Here is a 14,417-nt window from a genome sequence, read left to right on the forward strand (position 1 = left end):
TCATTACATAGTACTGAACATTGATCACTTGAAGTTCTAACAAAGAAATTGAAATTCACTCTTGGCTTCCTTTATATACTTAAATGTTGTTTTTCAACTTCTTCCCGTAAAAGGTTGGTCTCTGGCTTATCCCTGTCCCAGCTGGACTACGGTGATACAATCTATAGATTTGCCTGTCCCACTGTTTTGGCCAAACTTGGCCCACTCTACCATGCTGCACTGCGTTATATATCAAATGCACCCTATAGGACTCATCATTGCACACTGTATAGCCTAACTGGATGGTCCTCACTTACTACGCGTAGGATGCAGCATTGGTTTTTATTAATGTATAAAGCCACTGTACATATGTGCCAGATTTGCTCCAGTTTGTGTCTCTTACCACCTCAGATCCAGTGCCTGGATACGGTTCCAGGTACGCCGTGCGGACTGGGACTGGAAAATGGAGTCTTTTTTATTATGGTCCTTGGTCTTGGAATGACCTTCAATCAAACCTCAAACTGACGGCACTTGTCTCAATAGCATGTTTTAAATGGAAGTTGTCTGAAGTCCTTACCACCAGCTGCTCTTGCAGTAATAAGTAGTGTACCTTTCTTACTGTCCTAATGTGCACAATGTAGTGACTGCTTTTTCGTCTTTTGTTTTCTTGGTTGTGTTCTCTGTATTTTACGTGTCTGTGTTATGTGTAACGTTGCTGCCTTCTTGGTCAGGTCAGCATTGTAAATGAGATTTTATTTCAATGCTTTTTATCTGGTTAAATAAAGGTTAAATAATAAAAAAATAATAATTATGTAACAAAATGGTTTCTCTGCATTTGACCCATCCTAGTGTTAGGAGCAGTGGCATTTTGAACGGCGCCCGGGGAGCAGTGTAGGGAACGGACCGTGCCTTGCTCAGGGACACCTCGGTAGCACTTGGTCTTGCCGGGAAGTAAATGTTCATTTATAAGTTGTGTTAGCGAATAATGTCAATATGTAAGGTAACTAAAGCTTTGAAATAATGCAGCAGAATAAAAAGTACAATATTGGCTTCTAAAATGTATTCGATAAGAAGTATATCGTAGCATAAAGTTAAAATACTCAGCTAAGGTGCAGTATAAGAAAAACTGTACTTACAGTCGAGTACTTTTTTTGTAGTTAGACGTATAAAGAAGAAGAAGAAAGTATGAAGTTAGTTTGTTCCTTTTTCACATTGTTTGCTTCTAAAACGTAGTCTATTTGAAGTATAAAGTAGTGTAAGTTAAAATACTCAGGTAAGGTACAACTACAGCAAGCTTGTATACATGTATGAAATTATACCGCTGACTACAAGTTGAATTTGCCCACTGCTTGCCCCCACTGAACGTCACAGTAAACTCCAGTCCTGTGTTGTCCATATAAACTTCCCTTTTTTTAATTTCAGACAGCAGCAGGGACTCTGTTCCTAAATGTCGGACTGCACCTTTAACGTCCCTGAACGCACCCTCTGGTTGTGTGTGTCCAATTAGTGTGGAGGTGGAGCACAGGAAGAACACTGACTGGAGAGACACACACAGGCAGGCAGACAGAGAGTTTATTTGTTCTGTTCCTGTCGCGGAAAACCCCGAGTGGAGTTACCTTTCAGTTACAGGAAGTGACCCGCAGACAGCTGATCATTCCGATGGTTTGGCAGGAAGAATTCCCGATGATTGAAGTATCGATCCCCTCCATGGAGAGGGAGGTGGATGAGGCGGGGAAATCCAGAAAGGTGAGCACGCAGCTTGACTTTTACTTTGTTTTCGCTCTTTTCAGCAGCGTCAAACACGTTGTTAGCCACCATTATCACTTTGTTGCGGTGCTATTTTGGCTTTGTAGTTGTGTAGTAAAGGTGAAGTGCGACGCCAAGTGAGCCAGGTGTTGCAGGAAGAGGAAGAGTGACGTCACGTTTCCTCCCATTTCTCCCAGAGGGGAAACACACTAACTGCTTAAATAATCAAAGTTAGAATCAGAAATAATGTATTAATCCGAAATCAGGACATTTACATCGTTACAGCCAAGAGGGAGTGCATATACAAGGAAAACGTACATTTAAAAAAATACAACATATTAAAAAAAGAGGCACGTTAATAAAAGTAAAAAGTACACATCCATAGTAAAAACACTAAATAAAACCAAGTGATCGAGTTGTGCATTTGAATATGCCTTAAAAGAAGGTGGTGAAAAAGGCAAGTATATATTTTCTCAATGACTGTACTTACTGTAAGTACAGTTTTGCGCTACGTGCACATAGGCATTTAAAATATTCTATTACTTACTTTAATTCTAAGGAAGATATTGTACTTGATATTCCACTGTGATTTGGTTACTTCAAGTGACTGCAAACTACAAATGAACTGCTAAATGATGTTGTAGTATAAAGATGGTTTCAACTTGGTTAATTACAATTAATTAACATGAATTATAATCCATAATACATTATTCTGCATAAGAATTTATTGTTGGTGTTTTGAGCCCATGTTTATAAGAATACTCAAAATGTACTTTATATACCAAAAGTAATAGCACTCACTATGCATAATGGTCTGTGTTGTTCTTATACTATGGATATTATTATCCATGCATCAGCATGTCACCAGTAAGTCAGTTTCAGTTAGTTGATGATTTAACTGTTATATAAAGCTTTGGTAGGTGAATTTATAACAAATCATCACATTTTATAATTTCACCATTTGTTTTGTTAAAACAATCTTAAACTATAAAGAGCTAACAAGTACACTATCTTCCTCTGAAATATTTTGTACATGTAAAACATTACGTGAGAAAACTAGAACAGTACTTTTCTACTTTCAGTATTTAAAAAAGTTATTTGGTAAAACGTTGGTGACATTATACTGCTACACACACACACATTAAGGCTGTTTCACTGTAGTTCTCTGTGACGCTAGTTTAATTACTATAATGAACACAGACTCAGGAGCTGAAGAGACATCGTTTAACTTTAACAAAAACTGACACCACGATATGAATGTGTAATAAATTGCATTCACACATACATTTTAAAATAGTGGGCAAACCTTGACACTAGCCCGGGGAATGTGCTGCAGTGTGCTGAACGGACCTCTGCTCGGTTTGATTATCTCAGACTCAAGACGTCAGACTTGTTTCTTTTTGTGTACCTTACTGAAAAAGTAAATACTAACTCCACAAAGGTCGTCCTGCAGTTTGTTCAACACACATCTTTAAGCATTCCATTTCTCTCCAGATGCACAATGCTCTTATTATTATTTGTTATTTGCTGATGTTTGGTTGCCCTCTAATGTGTTCATCTGTAAGAGCGGACAGCGTAAAGCACTCCTGTGGTTTACAGTTTACACCCAGTGTCTACTGCAAGGACAGTTCAGATGAACGTCAACATTAGGGCTGTCCAATTAATCGTATTTTAATCGCAATTACGATATTGGCCTGCCACAATTAGGAAAACAACATAATCGGAAAAAAAAACGATTATTTAGCTTTGCTAGGTTGTGACGGTGCACTGCAACATATTTGATATCATTTATTTTGGTCAAATTTATTTTCATTTATCATATTAATATATGTTTGGTAGCTTGTGGAAGTGCGCTCCAAAATATGTGTTGTTCTTGTTTATTGGTATTTATTATTTTGATATTATTTATTAAATGTATCATTTATTTAATTTATTTTTGTATTGGTTTTTCGGTTGAATTATACGCTCAGGGTAATCAACAGTTAAAAATAGACTGTTCAAAATTATTTGTATTTGTTTTAAAGTTCAATAAATGGATGTTTTCAAATTCAACGAATAATCGTATTTAATAATCGTGATATCAATTATTAACCAAAATATTTGTGATTATGATTTTTGCCATAATCGCACAGCCCTACAAGAGAGTTTTCTTTAAAGAATTGTCGAAGTATTTCAGATACCGTGTACAGATGATGTGTTGTCATACTGTGTATTTGTTTGGTATGTTTGCAGAACAGTTTTTTAATGAAATGCGTCACTCAGGTCTTTGTATTTAAAAGTTCATAAAGAAATGTATTTGTTTACAGATAGACATGATTAATAGTAGTTTTCATCTTAGTGTACATGACATGTATTTAAGGGTTATATTAAAGGTGGAAGAGAAATGTAATTGAAGCTCTGGGCCTCCTCCTGGTGGAGAAGTGATGATGGTGTATTGTGATGCACACTTCTACCTTTTCATGAATGTGATGTTGATGAAGAAGCAACACATATATTGGGCTTATCATTTTTGACATAGTTCCCGTCTCCAAACATTACATTTACTAAATGAAAGATTGTGAACAAATCCGTTATGCGTCTCCTCTTCTGTGTACAGCTTTTCCGAGTTGAGGTCTTGTTCCACGGGAGGAAACATTATGTGCTCAGAAGAAACAGCGAATTCCAGACTCTCCACAGAAAGGTATGTCGCTTTATAGCCGCAGTCCTCAGGGGCGGTTCTAGGGGGGCCAGGGGGGGGCAGTGCCCCTAACACTGACCTTTGACCCCTCTTTTCCCCCCTAACAATGAAAAGTTTTTTGTTTTTTTTAATGTATATTTTCTGGTACTCGGTTTGCCAAAAACCGCAGGATTTTGTTGCTGTAATGTGAGATTGTGCAGACACCCTTATGTAAAGTAGAGATGTAACTGTTCATTGCCTTTTATTTTTATATAAATTTGGTGTTAGTGCAAACATTGCACTATAACTTAAGCTGAAGCTAACAGTAATAACTATAAGATCTATCTGAAATAAATAAGTGTACTGAAACAAATACCAATAACTGTATTGCATTGTTTTCTTATGCGCAATTACTTCATACTGTCTAGTTCTCTTTTTCGTCCTGCATTTATTGTGCCCCCCTCAGAAAATAACTGGCCCCCCAGTCAAATTGGTCTAGAACCGCCACTGGCAGTCCTAATAGACTTTTTGAACCACTGTTTCCGATAGTAGGCACCGTGTGTTATGCTATTTGATGATATGTTATTTGTGACAGATAGTAGGAGGGTAAAGAGGCTTCACTGTGGTGGTCTCTTGCCTTTCTAAAAAGATGTGTATTGTTGTTTAAAACCACATGAGTTGGACAAGAAGATGACAGCTCTCTAAATGTGTTGAGATTGTCGTATTATTGTAATAGTTTTAGATAGATGCTTCTTACCTTAGTGGTTCATTTCTAAGTGTTTTGATAGCCAGCTTAACATCAGTTGAATAGTGTGAATAAACAGCAAGATAAGAATCCTGCAGTGCTCACACACCTACACGTGCAAAAGAGGGGAACTATTCAATAAAGCGCTTCTTGTTGTAAAAATTGTTGTTATTTAAACCTTAACATTAGTACCTATTAATTCCAGCCATCATCATGTTGATCACAGTTTATTTGAAGGTTTACGTTGTGTGTCCTGCAGCTCAGGAAGATCATCCACACTCCAGACCTCCCGAGCAAGAGGAACCCCCACCTGAGGACCAAGCCTCTGGAGCAGAGGAGGCAGGAGCTGGAGGACTACATCCAGGTAACAAGAGAGGCTCCTGCAGCAACTCGTATGTAGAACTGTGCCGCCAATGTCATTTAAGAGCAAGTGTGTGTACTGCTCTTGTGCAAGAATATATTTTTTAATACGTAAAAAAGTAATAATGTGTAACTAACGGGGAACTTTGAAGCAATTGACAAAACAAAATTGAATGTAGATTGTTTAGCACCTTTCAAAACAGATGTCTCTTCAAAGGAACAAGAACAATATGGAGATGACTGTAACCGGGGAAACATTATTAAAACCAGGTGAAATAAGTGAATAACCACAAAGAGAAAGTAATAAAATCGCGAAAAAGTAAAAAATGCTTCTGTAAGAATTTAAAGATTTAACTTGAGTCTTCGAATCGGAGTTGAGGAGCGACGGCAGTAAAAGTACGATCAGCTTTTTAGATTTGAGCTTTTAACCTTTAAACTCACTTTAAATGTAACTGATGCCTTTTATTGTTGCATTTGCTTTGTGGCTATTACTGTTTTCATAACTGGTTTTATTTATTTGTTAATATCTCAAACTGCATAGCGAGAAGCCCGCTAAATGTAACTGTACATGATTAAAATGAATGTTTCTGGTTGTCAGTAGTCAGAGGTAGATGTATAACAACTCCTCCTGAAATGAATAAAAAGGGGTGTAATGTGTGATCTACATGTTGTTCTAGTTCAAGCCTTTTTATATCTGATTGGCTTAAACCAGATAAATATTAACATGTGCCACCTGCTTAATTCACATCACCTTGCTGTTGATATCATGCCATGTCACTCTGCCAAAGTGTAGCTGCAGAAAACCAACATTTACCATTTCATATTCACAAGTCGTATTGCTCTCCGTTGCTGCAGGACATCATCTATCAGAACGACGACGTGCCGCAGGTGCTGCTGGACTTCCTGCATCTGAAACACTTCCACACCGGGATGAAGGTCAGCAGCATGGAGTAAGTCCTCTGTCCTCTGTCCTCTGCCCTCTGTGTTCTGTCCTGTGTCCTCTGTCCTCTGCCCTCTGCCCTCTGTCCTCTGTCCTCTGCCCTCTGTGTTCTGTCCTCTGCCCTCTCTCCTCTGCCCTCTCTACTCTGTCCTCTGTCATCTAACCTCTGCCCTCTGTCCTCTGCCCTCTGCCCTCTGTCCTCTGTGTTCTGTCCTCTGCCCTCTGTCATCTAACCTCTGTCCTCTGCCCTCTCTCCTCTGTCCTCTGCCCTCTGTCCTCTAACCTCTGTCCTCTGCCCTCTCTCCTCTGTCCTCTCTCCTCTGTCCTCTGCCCTCTCTCCTCTGTCCTCTGTCCTCTGCCCTCTGTGTTCTGTGTTCTGTCCTCTACCCTCTGTCCTGTGTCCTCTGTCCTCAGCCCTCTGTCATCTAACCTCTGTCCTCTGTCCTCTCTCCTCTGTCCTCTGTCCTCTGCCCTCTGTTCTCAGTCCTCTGCCCCCTGCCCTCTCTCCTCTGTCCTCTGCCCTCTGTCATCTAACCTCTCTCCTCTGTCATTTAACCTCTGTCCTCTGCCCTCTGCCCTCAGCCCTCTGTCCTCTGTCCTCTGTCATCTGTCCTCAGCCCTCTGTCCTGAGTCCCCTGTCCTCTGTCCCCTCACTGAAAGATGTATGACACGTTGCTTTATTTAGCTCCTCTGTTTTTGGATTGGGGCAATGCAGCAACATAAAAACAACTTTAGAGAGGTTTCACTGTGGTGTGGAGAGCATCATCGACCCTTTAATATCATGTGATCAAGGCAGCAGGAATAAATATAAATATTACAGTACACGAGTTAAAATCCTGAGATTGAGTTTTTGTTTTCACTGCACTTATAAGTGTATACAACATAACTACTAATTATGTAGAACAATACAGACTGGGAATAGAATAGAATATATCTTTATTGTCATCGTACAAAGTACAACGAAATGTTTTTGCTAACTCTCACTGCAGTCAAAAATAGACACAAATAACCAAATAAATAAGAGTGGTAAAAGCAGAGGTATAGCGATGACAGTGCAGCGAGATAAAATTAAATGTCAATGTGTATATTTACACTTAGTCTAAAAACGTTAAAATTATTCTCTTTATAAAACAAATATTCTCTGTATGATAAAGATATTTTGAGAGTGTCATTGCAGTAAATCTCTAAATGATGTGCTCTGATTTCAGATCACTTGACGAATTGGACAGTCAGGATTACAGGTAAGATTACTTTTTTAGTTTTTCTTTTAAATCCTGTGTCAGAGCGTATACGGTGAATCCTCGGGTCCGCCTCCACTGTAGGTGGGTAATGACACACTGGGGGTGTTTCTCAATCTCGAGTACGCTTGCTTGGTAGCACATGTCTCCCGAGCGTCTTGCTTCCGAAGCGAGGCAAGAATCCTTCCTGGCGTTCGGAAAACAAAGAGTGGAACAGGCGAGCAAGTGTGCAGGTGTGCGTCATATGAGAAGCCCCGCCTTACATTTTCCGCCACAGATTTTTGTCCAAATTGGTCCGTGCGCAAAGCATTGTGGGGATTTTAAGACCGCAGAGTGTCTACACATGTGCGGCCTCGAAATTTCTCGCTACGAAGTACGCCGGCGTCGGTAGAATTCCAAGTATGCTGGACATAGGAACAGTCCTTCGGCGGCACTAGATGACGTAGTATGCTTGAAATAATGGCTCTGGAGCAGCCTTCCTCGACATTGAGAAACACCCACTCACTGCTCCCCAAATCAACACAATCGGGTCAAGTGAGAGGTACAAAACAGAAATAACTACTGCATCTTGTTTACCCTTTTATTAACCCTGTTATTTGGCACATGCGAAGTTGAATGCGAAACGAGAATAAAAACCCTGAGACATATTTATCTAGTGGCCATGGTAAAAGAGAAGAAGAATGTTAAAGAAAATCTGCATATACGCATTAATTTCGGCAGACATTTTGTATTGGCAGTTGCCTAGTTAGGATGCCACCTGGGCGCCTCCCTCGGGAGGTGTTCCAGGCACGTCCATCTGGGAGGAGACCAAGGGGTAGACCTAGGACCAGGGGGAGGGATTATATCTCTTCGCTGGCCTGGGAGCGCCTTGGGACCCCCCAGTCAGAGCTGGTTGATGTCGCCAGGGAAAGGAACGTTTGGGGCTCTCTGCTGGAACTGCTACCCCCGAGACCCGACCACGGATAAGCGGGAGAAGATGGATGGATGCATTTTGTATTGGTTGTGTGTTTTTATAAAAATCAGCAAACAACCTACTTTAGGCACATTAAAAAGATGGTGGCCATAACACAACATGGTGCTCTAACATACATAAAGGTTTTTATTTGTGTACACATTATGTTGATTTTTAAATAACTTTTTTCTGCGACTCATTTCAAATAACTAATCAATCATATTTAACTTGTGTGTCCTCAGTTATCCGTTACCAAATCAGCGAGTGTTGGGATTCTATAAGGATCCTTATCTCTCTGAACGCACATCAGGTAAGAAATACGTTTAAAGAAGAGTGTGTTTTGTTGTTGGCGTTTAAAAGCCTTGAACTATCTTTCCACGGGATAAACTCTGAGCTCTGTCTTGTGTTTTCAGATCTTCCGGATGTTGTAGTGGACGGAGTTCTGCAGGGTTTTTATCCTCGGGACGTCCGAGTCAGCTTCACCGCCCCCGTCCTCACGGAGCCCGACCCCAGCGCTTCTTTAGACGCCAGAAACTATAGCTAAATGTTAGGTTTAATGTTTTAGAGTCGATGACAATACAGTTAAATACACAACACTAGCAAGAAGGACAACTAAAAAGCCATTGGTGCATGATACAGGGGGAATGGGTCACATGGAGGATCCTTGTTCCCAAATCAGCGGCTCCAGTGGGATTTAAACCCAAAACTCAGGCTTTGTATTTCCGTTACGTTATCTGTGATATTGTTCAACCTTCTCTGAGCCTTTTGATATCACTAAGGTGAAGCCAAATCCCAACATTCATCCTGAAAATGAGTCGCTAAGTATGTTTTTATTCAGTTTAATAAGCACGTATTTTTATGAAGATGTGGCAGTGAAAGGAGGCCACAGGCAAACGTTTCTTTTATTCTTTCAAGCCATACTGTAGCCTAGTTTAATTTAGTTCAAATTTAGAATAGAGGAGCATGAGGAATTGTAGAAAATTACTTGAAATCCAGGCGTGAGATAGAGGTATTTTTTATATATATTATTTTGTCACGGTTGATACTTGAGTATAGAAGTTCCTAACATTCATGTACTTTTTGTAGTAACTTGAATTTGTTGAACGTAGTTTTATTTTCTAGTGTTAGGTCAATCACAAGGAGCCTTTGATACTGAAGCAATGTTTTAGTATCAACAAATGTTCTACTTTTGTATGAGGTTGTTTGAATTGACATTATAATAAAAAATCCGACACGGCTCATCCTGTCTCTCTCTATTTCAACCTGAGCGGTAGAATATTGTTCATTTTGAAACACTGGCACGAGACATGCGGACACACTCCTGTTTTGACTTTTAATCCGTCAAAACACATTTATTTAGTTTGGGGACACAAGTGAGACAACCAGGTCATGCTTTACTAAAGTATTTCCCTGTAGAATTACATATGAATGATTTTAAATAAGCAACAATGAGAGAAAAAGATTGCCCAGAGCCTTTTGCAAGTTAGTACCAGTAAGAGACAAAAAGCTTTGCAAAGGGAATCTCATATTAAAAAGCCAAAACTGTTTGACCTTTTTGCAAAAATCTGCACATTCATGTCGGATCACATCACTTCAAACTGAACTGCAGTTTGTGCACACAGCGAGACAGATTAACACATCTCTTACTGGAGTTTTATTCCAAGAAACGTATTGCAATGTGTATTATGTTGCTTGAAATGTTTTAAAGGGGACCTATCATGCAAAATGCACTTTTTGATGTCTTTTATACATAAATGTGTGTCCCCGGTGTGTCGGGGAACTCACGCAGCGTCAGAAAATAAAACCCTCTCTCTTTTCCTCCGTACCCAAATCTCTAAAAACGGGGCTACAACGGAGCTGATCCAGATTTGCGTCCGATATGACGTAATATCTGAAATGTGGACCCACGGCCCAATCAGAGACGTTGCTATCAGAAACAATGCCCGACTGTTTTGGACGTAATATGGTCGGTGTTGACATTAGCATCGCTAACACTCAGAGCTAACCTGTACTGGAGAGCATGTGTGTGTGAAGAAGCAGGAAGTAAAAAGGAACTCACCTTGTGGTGTAACCGGCAAGAGAGAAAGCCTTTGAGCTCCATACTGTTTCAGAAAGAATCCTTGATAATCCATGATATTGCGTTTCATCACCGCAGTATTTAGTTTAGACAGTAGCTGCCGGATCCCACATGAGCTCAGACCCCTCCCTTTTTATTTTGTATACATTTTTTTTTTTTTCAAAGCTTTATACCCCAAATCAGCACTTTTGAAACAGGAAGTGAAATCGAGGGATATGAGGCATGGCTAGAATGCGTGATCTGTTTGGTATTTTGAGCAAAACACTTCATAGACATCTTTTTTATATATTTGTATATATCTGAGACCTATGCTATTGCCTAAAAATAGCATGATAGGTGACCTTTAAGTAAGTGTAAGTAATGTATAATCATCCTTCAAGACATCAGTTTAATGCAAAAGAAGACAAAAATATATTGAATTTGTAGTCAAATTCAAGTTATTTTTGCTTGGGAAAACCCCAACATGTGTCTTAAGAACTCTTAAGAATATAGGGAAATGGTTTGGTTTCTGAAAGCATCTTCCTAAAACTATTTTTAATAGTGAATGATGATTTCAGTTTGTGATGTCTTAGATTTATAAGGTGTCAGTTTTCAGCTGCCTCACCTCACCCTGGAGGCAAATAGTTCACAAGCAGCAACACGCAGCAGAACAATAACGAATATCTGCCAGCCCAGAGCACGAAGAAAGGAGCTTAAGCCTTTCATTATGTTAGTTAGCTTTGGTTTCGTGGTGCTTTACCAGGCTTCCTGTTTGGTGAGATTTAAGATCTGGTTGGACTTGTTCACTCTGGATGTATAAAAGGAATGGAGTGAAAACGTACTTCTTGATTCTGAGTCATTGTCTATACTACAAGTATTAGTATGTCTGGTGCTATAACAAGTAAAATGTTAAAATGTATTCAAATTCAAAAAGTGCAATGGAGGGTAAGTACTCCAGCATGTTACAATGTTTGGACTTCACAACCTTGAAGGAGAGGGTAAGCAGGTTACTTTGGCACAGCATTGTTATGTATGACTTGAAATAAATCTGTCTTGAACAAATAATGACTTGGGTTTTATTTGACCAATGTCCAGCAAAGTTATGAATGTGTTTCCCTGAGTGTGCCTTTTACCATGCCCCTATGCCAACTGTGATGAAGGCGTCTTCTTCACACAGCACTTTTATACATTTAGGAGACTTGTGGGAGACATGTTTTTCTTTAAAGAAACGTTCACGATGCAGCAGAGGCCAAGATATGCTGACTTTTTGATGGGTCAATCACTTTAAACACTGCATTCTACATTTCCCAAAATGCAACCCAATAGCATATTTTATTAGACCATCCTTGCATGGCAAATATCCCACAAGTATGTATAAGGTAACCAAATATATATATAAAAATACCAAAGAAAAGTGACTGACTAGGGCAGTGGTTCTCAAACTTTTTCTGTCAGGCCCCCCCTTTGGAGAAAAAAAAAAGTCTGGCCCCCCCAACACAAATAGTCAGGCTCAGTGGCGGCGCCAGAGATTTATTTTGGGGTGCTGGTAGGGGTTATTCCCTATCTTTATTCAAGAGCGTGGTATTTACATTTGAGAGCATACTTGATTTATTTCCCTCAAACCCTGTCCTCGCACTCAAATAGTGCCTGCTTGCACTTAGATTTGCTCTGCTTCTGCTCAAACTGTACGCTTGCACTCAGATATATTGCTGTTTACAGATTTTTCTGCTCTCAGATTTATTCTGTGCGCGCTCGAAATTTTTGTGCAACAATCCTGTCAAAATCCCTCAACCAATAGGAGGCCAGGTGTCCTTGCGGGTGCGTTCGCTTTACTTATTACAGCGTCCCGTAAGGGCGGTTACTCTTTGGTTTATAAACTCCCGCCCTCCACGGCTTTAAAACATAACATGTACATCACTGTACCACTTTTTTTTGGGGGGGGGGGGGGGGGGGGTAAGCACAGTTAGTATATATATACCTTACATAATAGCTACGTTCAGTGGCGGACTGGGACTAAAATAAAACAAGTGCCGTACATGCTATGTTATAAAGCCGTGGAGGGCGGGAGTTTATTTTTTTTACATTAACCTGTTAAACCCTGAGCCTGTTTTTCAGGTCTCAGGCTCGAAAATGACATTCCCAGAACAAATGACCATATATTCCCTTCTAAAAGGGTATAAACCTGTGAGTTGGATGTAGAAGAGTCAGAATCAATATAGATGTTTTTTATTTTAAAGAAAATTCAGATTGAACATGGTAAAAAACTGTAAATTATAGTGTCCGTCCAAAACTTTTATTTTGTACTTATAGTGAAAACTAATCTTGGATGATGGGTTAGTAGACTAAAAACTTTAGGAAGCCAAAGTACAACATATAAGTACCCTGTATCAAGATTGATGCAAAACAAGTGATATTTGACCCTTTTAGAGAGATTTAGCAAAAAAAACCTCTTCTAATAATAATAATAATAATTCCTTACATTTATTATAGCGCTTTTTCCAGTGCTCAAAGCGCTTTACAGATACACATCACACACATATTTTACATACATGCAATGGTCACTGTGGACAATACCCACAGGGGCAAGTTCAGGTGAAGTGTCTTGCCCAAGGACACAACGGCTTTACAGACGCAGCAGCGGCGGGTTTCACCCCTTGATCTGATGATCATTGCACAGCGCACTGCGCCACACCGTCCATCTTCACGCCTCGAGGTCATCGAGGCGCTTTTACAAGTACACATTGATAGTATACATGTACTGTGGACAATACCCACAGGAGCAAATCCGTGTGAAGTGTCTTGCCCAAGGACACAACGGCCTGGCAGCAGGAGCGGGTTTCGAACTGGAGTTCCCCAGCACCCCCCTTGATCTGATGATCAGATGCACAGACCACTGCGCCACCCGACCCCTCTTCTGGGGCCATTTGGGTGGATTTTCCTTATCTCTGGCCCCCCCTGCTGGATTTTGATCATCTCTTTCTGACCGTCAGAGCCAATAGAATCGTAGGGGAATCTCCCCATGATTTCTGATAATCCATGAGCAATAAATCAGCTTTTCGGTTTTGAGATGTCAGACCGAGAGACAGCTTCACTATGGAGCAAAACTTTCTGCGCGAAGCCCCCACCTTTTTGTTTTACCACAGAAATCATTCAAAGAGACACAGACACATTGGATTAATTTATGGATTAACTTCAGCATCGTTTTTTATCGTTTTAATGCCATTGAAGACCACTTTTGACCAGACTACCACACAGGTGAGCCATATTGCCGTTTTTGGCTAACTAGCTCCATATGTTTTGATGTGTGTTCTTGTTATTATCTCCGAGAGTTCGTATCGTATCGTATCCTATAAAATTGTTTATCTCTAACATATTCAACTGCCTGCGTCATCAATCTGTTCCCTCTGCCAAGGACAAGCGACAAGAGGAATCAAAACAGGAGATAGACACAACACATCGCGCAGAAAACCCTGAAGAAGTATCACTGCACCCGCCTGAGGAATGTTCTGATTATGGGAGACCTATGAAACACACGGAGGAGTCCCCACCGCCCGTCACCCCCCCCCCTGTCAACACTTTTGAGGATACTCCGTTCACCCTTTCACCCTCGCCCACCATCCTGGAGATCGTTGAACACATGAAGGAGATACAGAGGGCTGGCACTGATTCCTTCCTGGATTTCAAAGACCAAACTAAGGCGATACGCGGGGCTGGCAGCATGTCCTTTACCCCCGCCCCTCAACGA

The 14,417-nt window shown here is 40.4% G+C and overlaps 1 protein-coding gene across 1 annotated transcript; it reads left to right on the forward strand.

Annotated features, from left to right (window-relative positions):
* The first annotated feature begins 1,402 nt into the window (after positions 1-1,402).
* Positions 1,403-9,855, forward strand: snx22 (sorting nexin 22). The gene is made up of 7 exons (XM_034084226.2): positions 1,403-1,725; positions 4,322-4,405; positions 5,386-5,490; positions 6,342-6,436; positions 7,635-7,667; positions 8,859-8,926; positions 9,030-9,855. Exons 1-7 carry the CDS (start codon positions 1,639-1,641, stop codon positions 9,158-9,160), a joined length of 603 nt encoding a protein of 200 aa, XP_033940117.1. The 5' UTR covers positions 1,403-1,638; the 3' UTR covers positions 9,161-9,855.
* The last annotated feature ends 4,562 nt before the right edge of the window (positions 9,856-14,417 follow it).

The sequence above is a fragment of the Pseudochaenichthys georgianus genome, chromosome 6 (assembly GCF_902827115.2).
Source record: "Pseudochaenichthys georgianus chromosome 6, fPseGeo1.2, whole genome shotgun sequence".
NCBI lineage: Eukaryota > Metazoa > Chordata > Actinopteri > Perciformes > Channichthyidae > Pseudochaenichthys > Pseudochaenichthys georgianus.

Bases quoted from the DNA above. Each gene is read 5' to 3' on its own strand.
- snx22 (XM_034084226.2), top strand. From the start codon at position 1,639: ATGGTTTGGCAGGAAGAATTCCCGATGATTGAAGTATCGATCCCCTCC. The intron at 4,406-5,385 runs GTATGTCGCTTT...TGTGTCCTGCAG, and splicing joins TCCAGACTCTCCACAGAAAG to CTCAGGAAGATCATCCACAC. The intron at 8,927-9,029 runs GTAAGAAATACG...TTGTGTTTTCAG, and splicing joins TCTCTCTGAACGCACATCAG to ATCTTCCGGATGTTGTAGTG.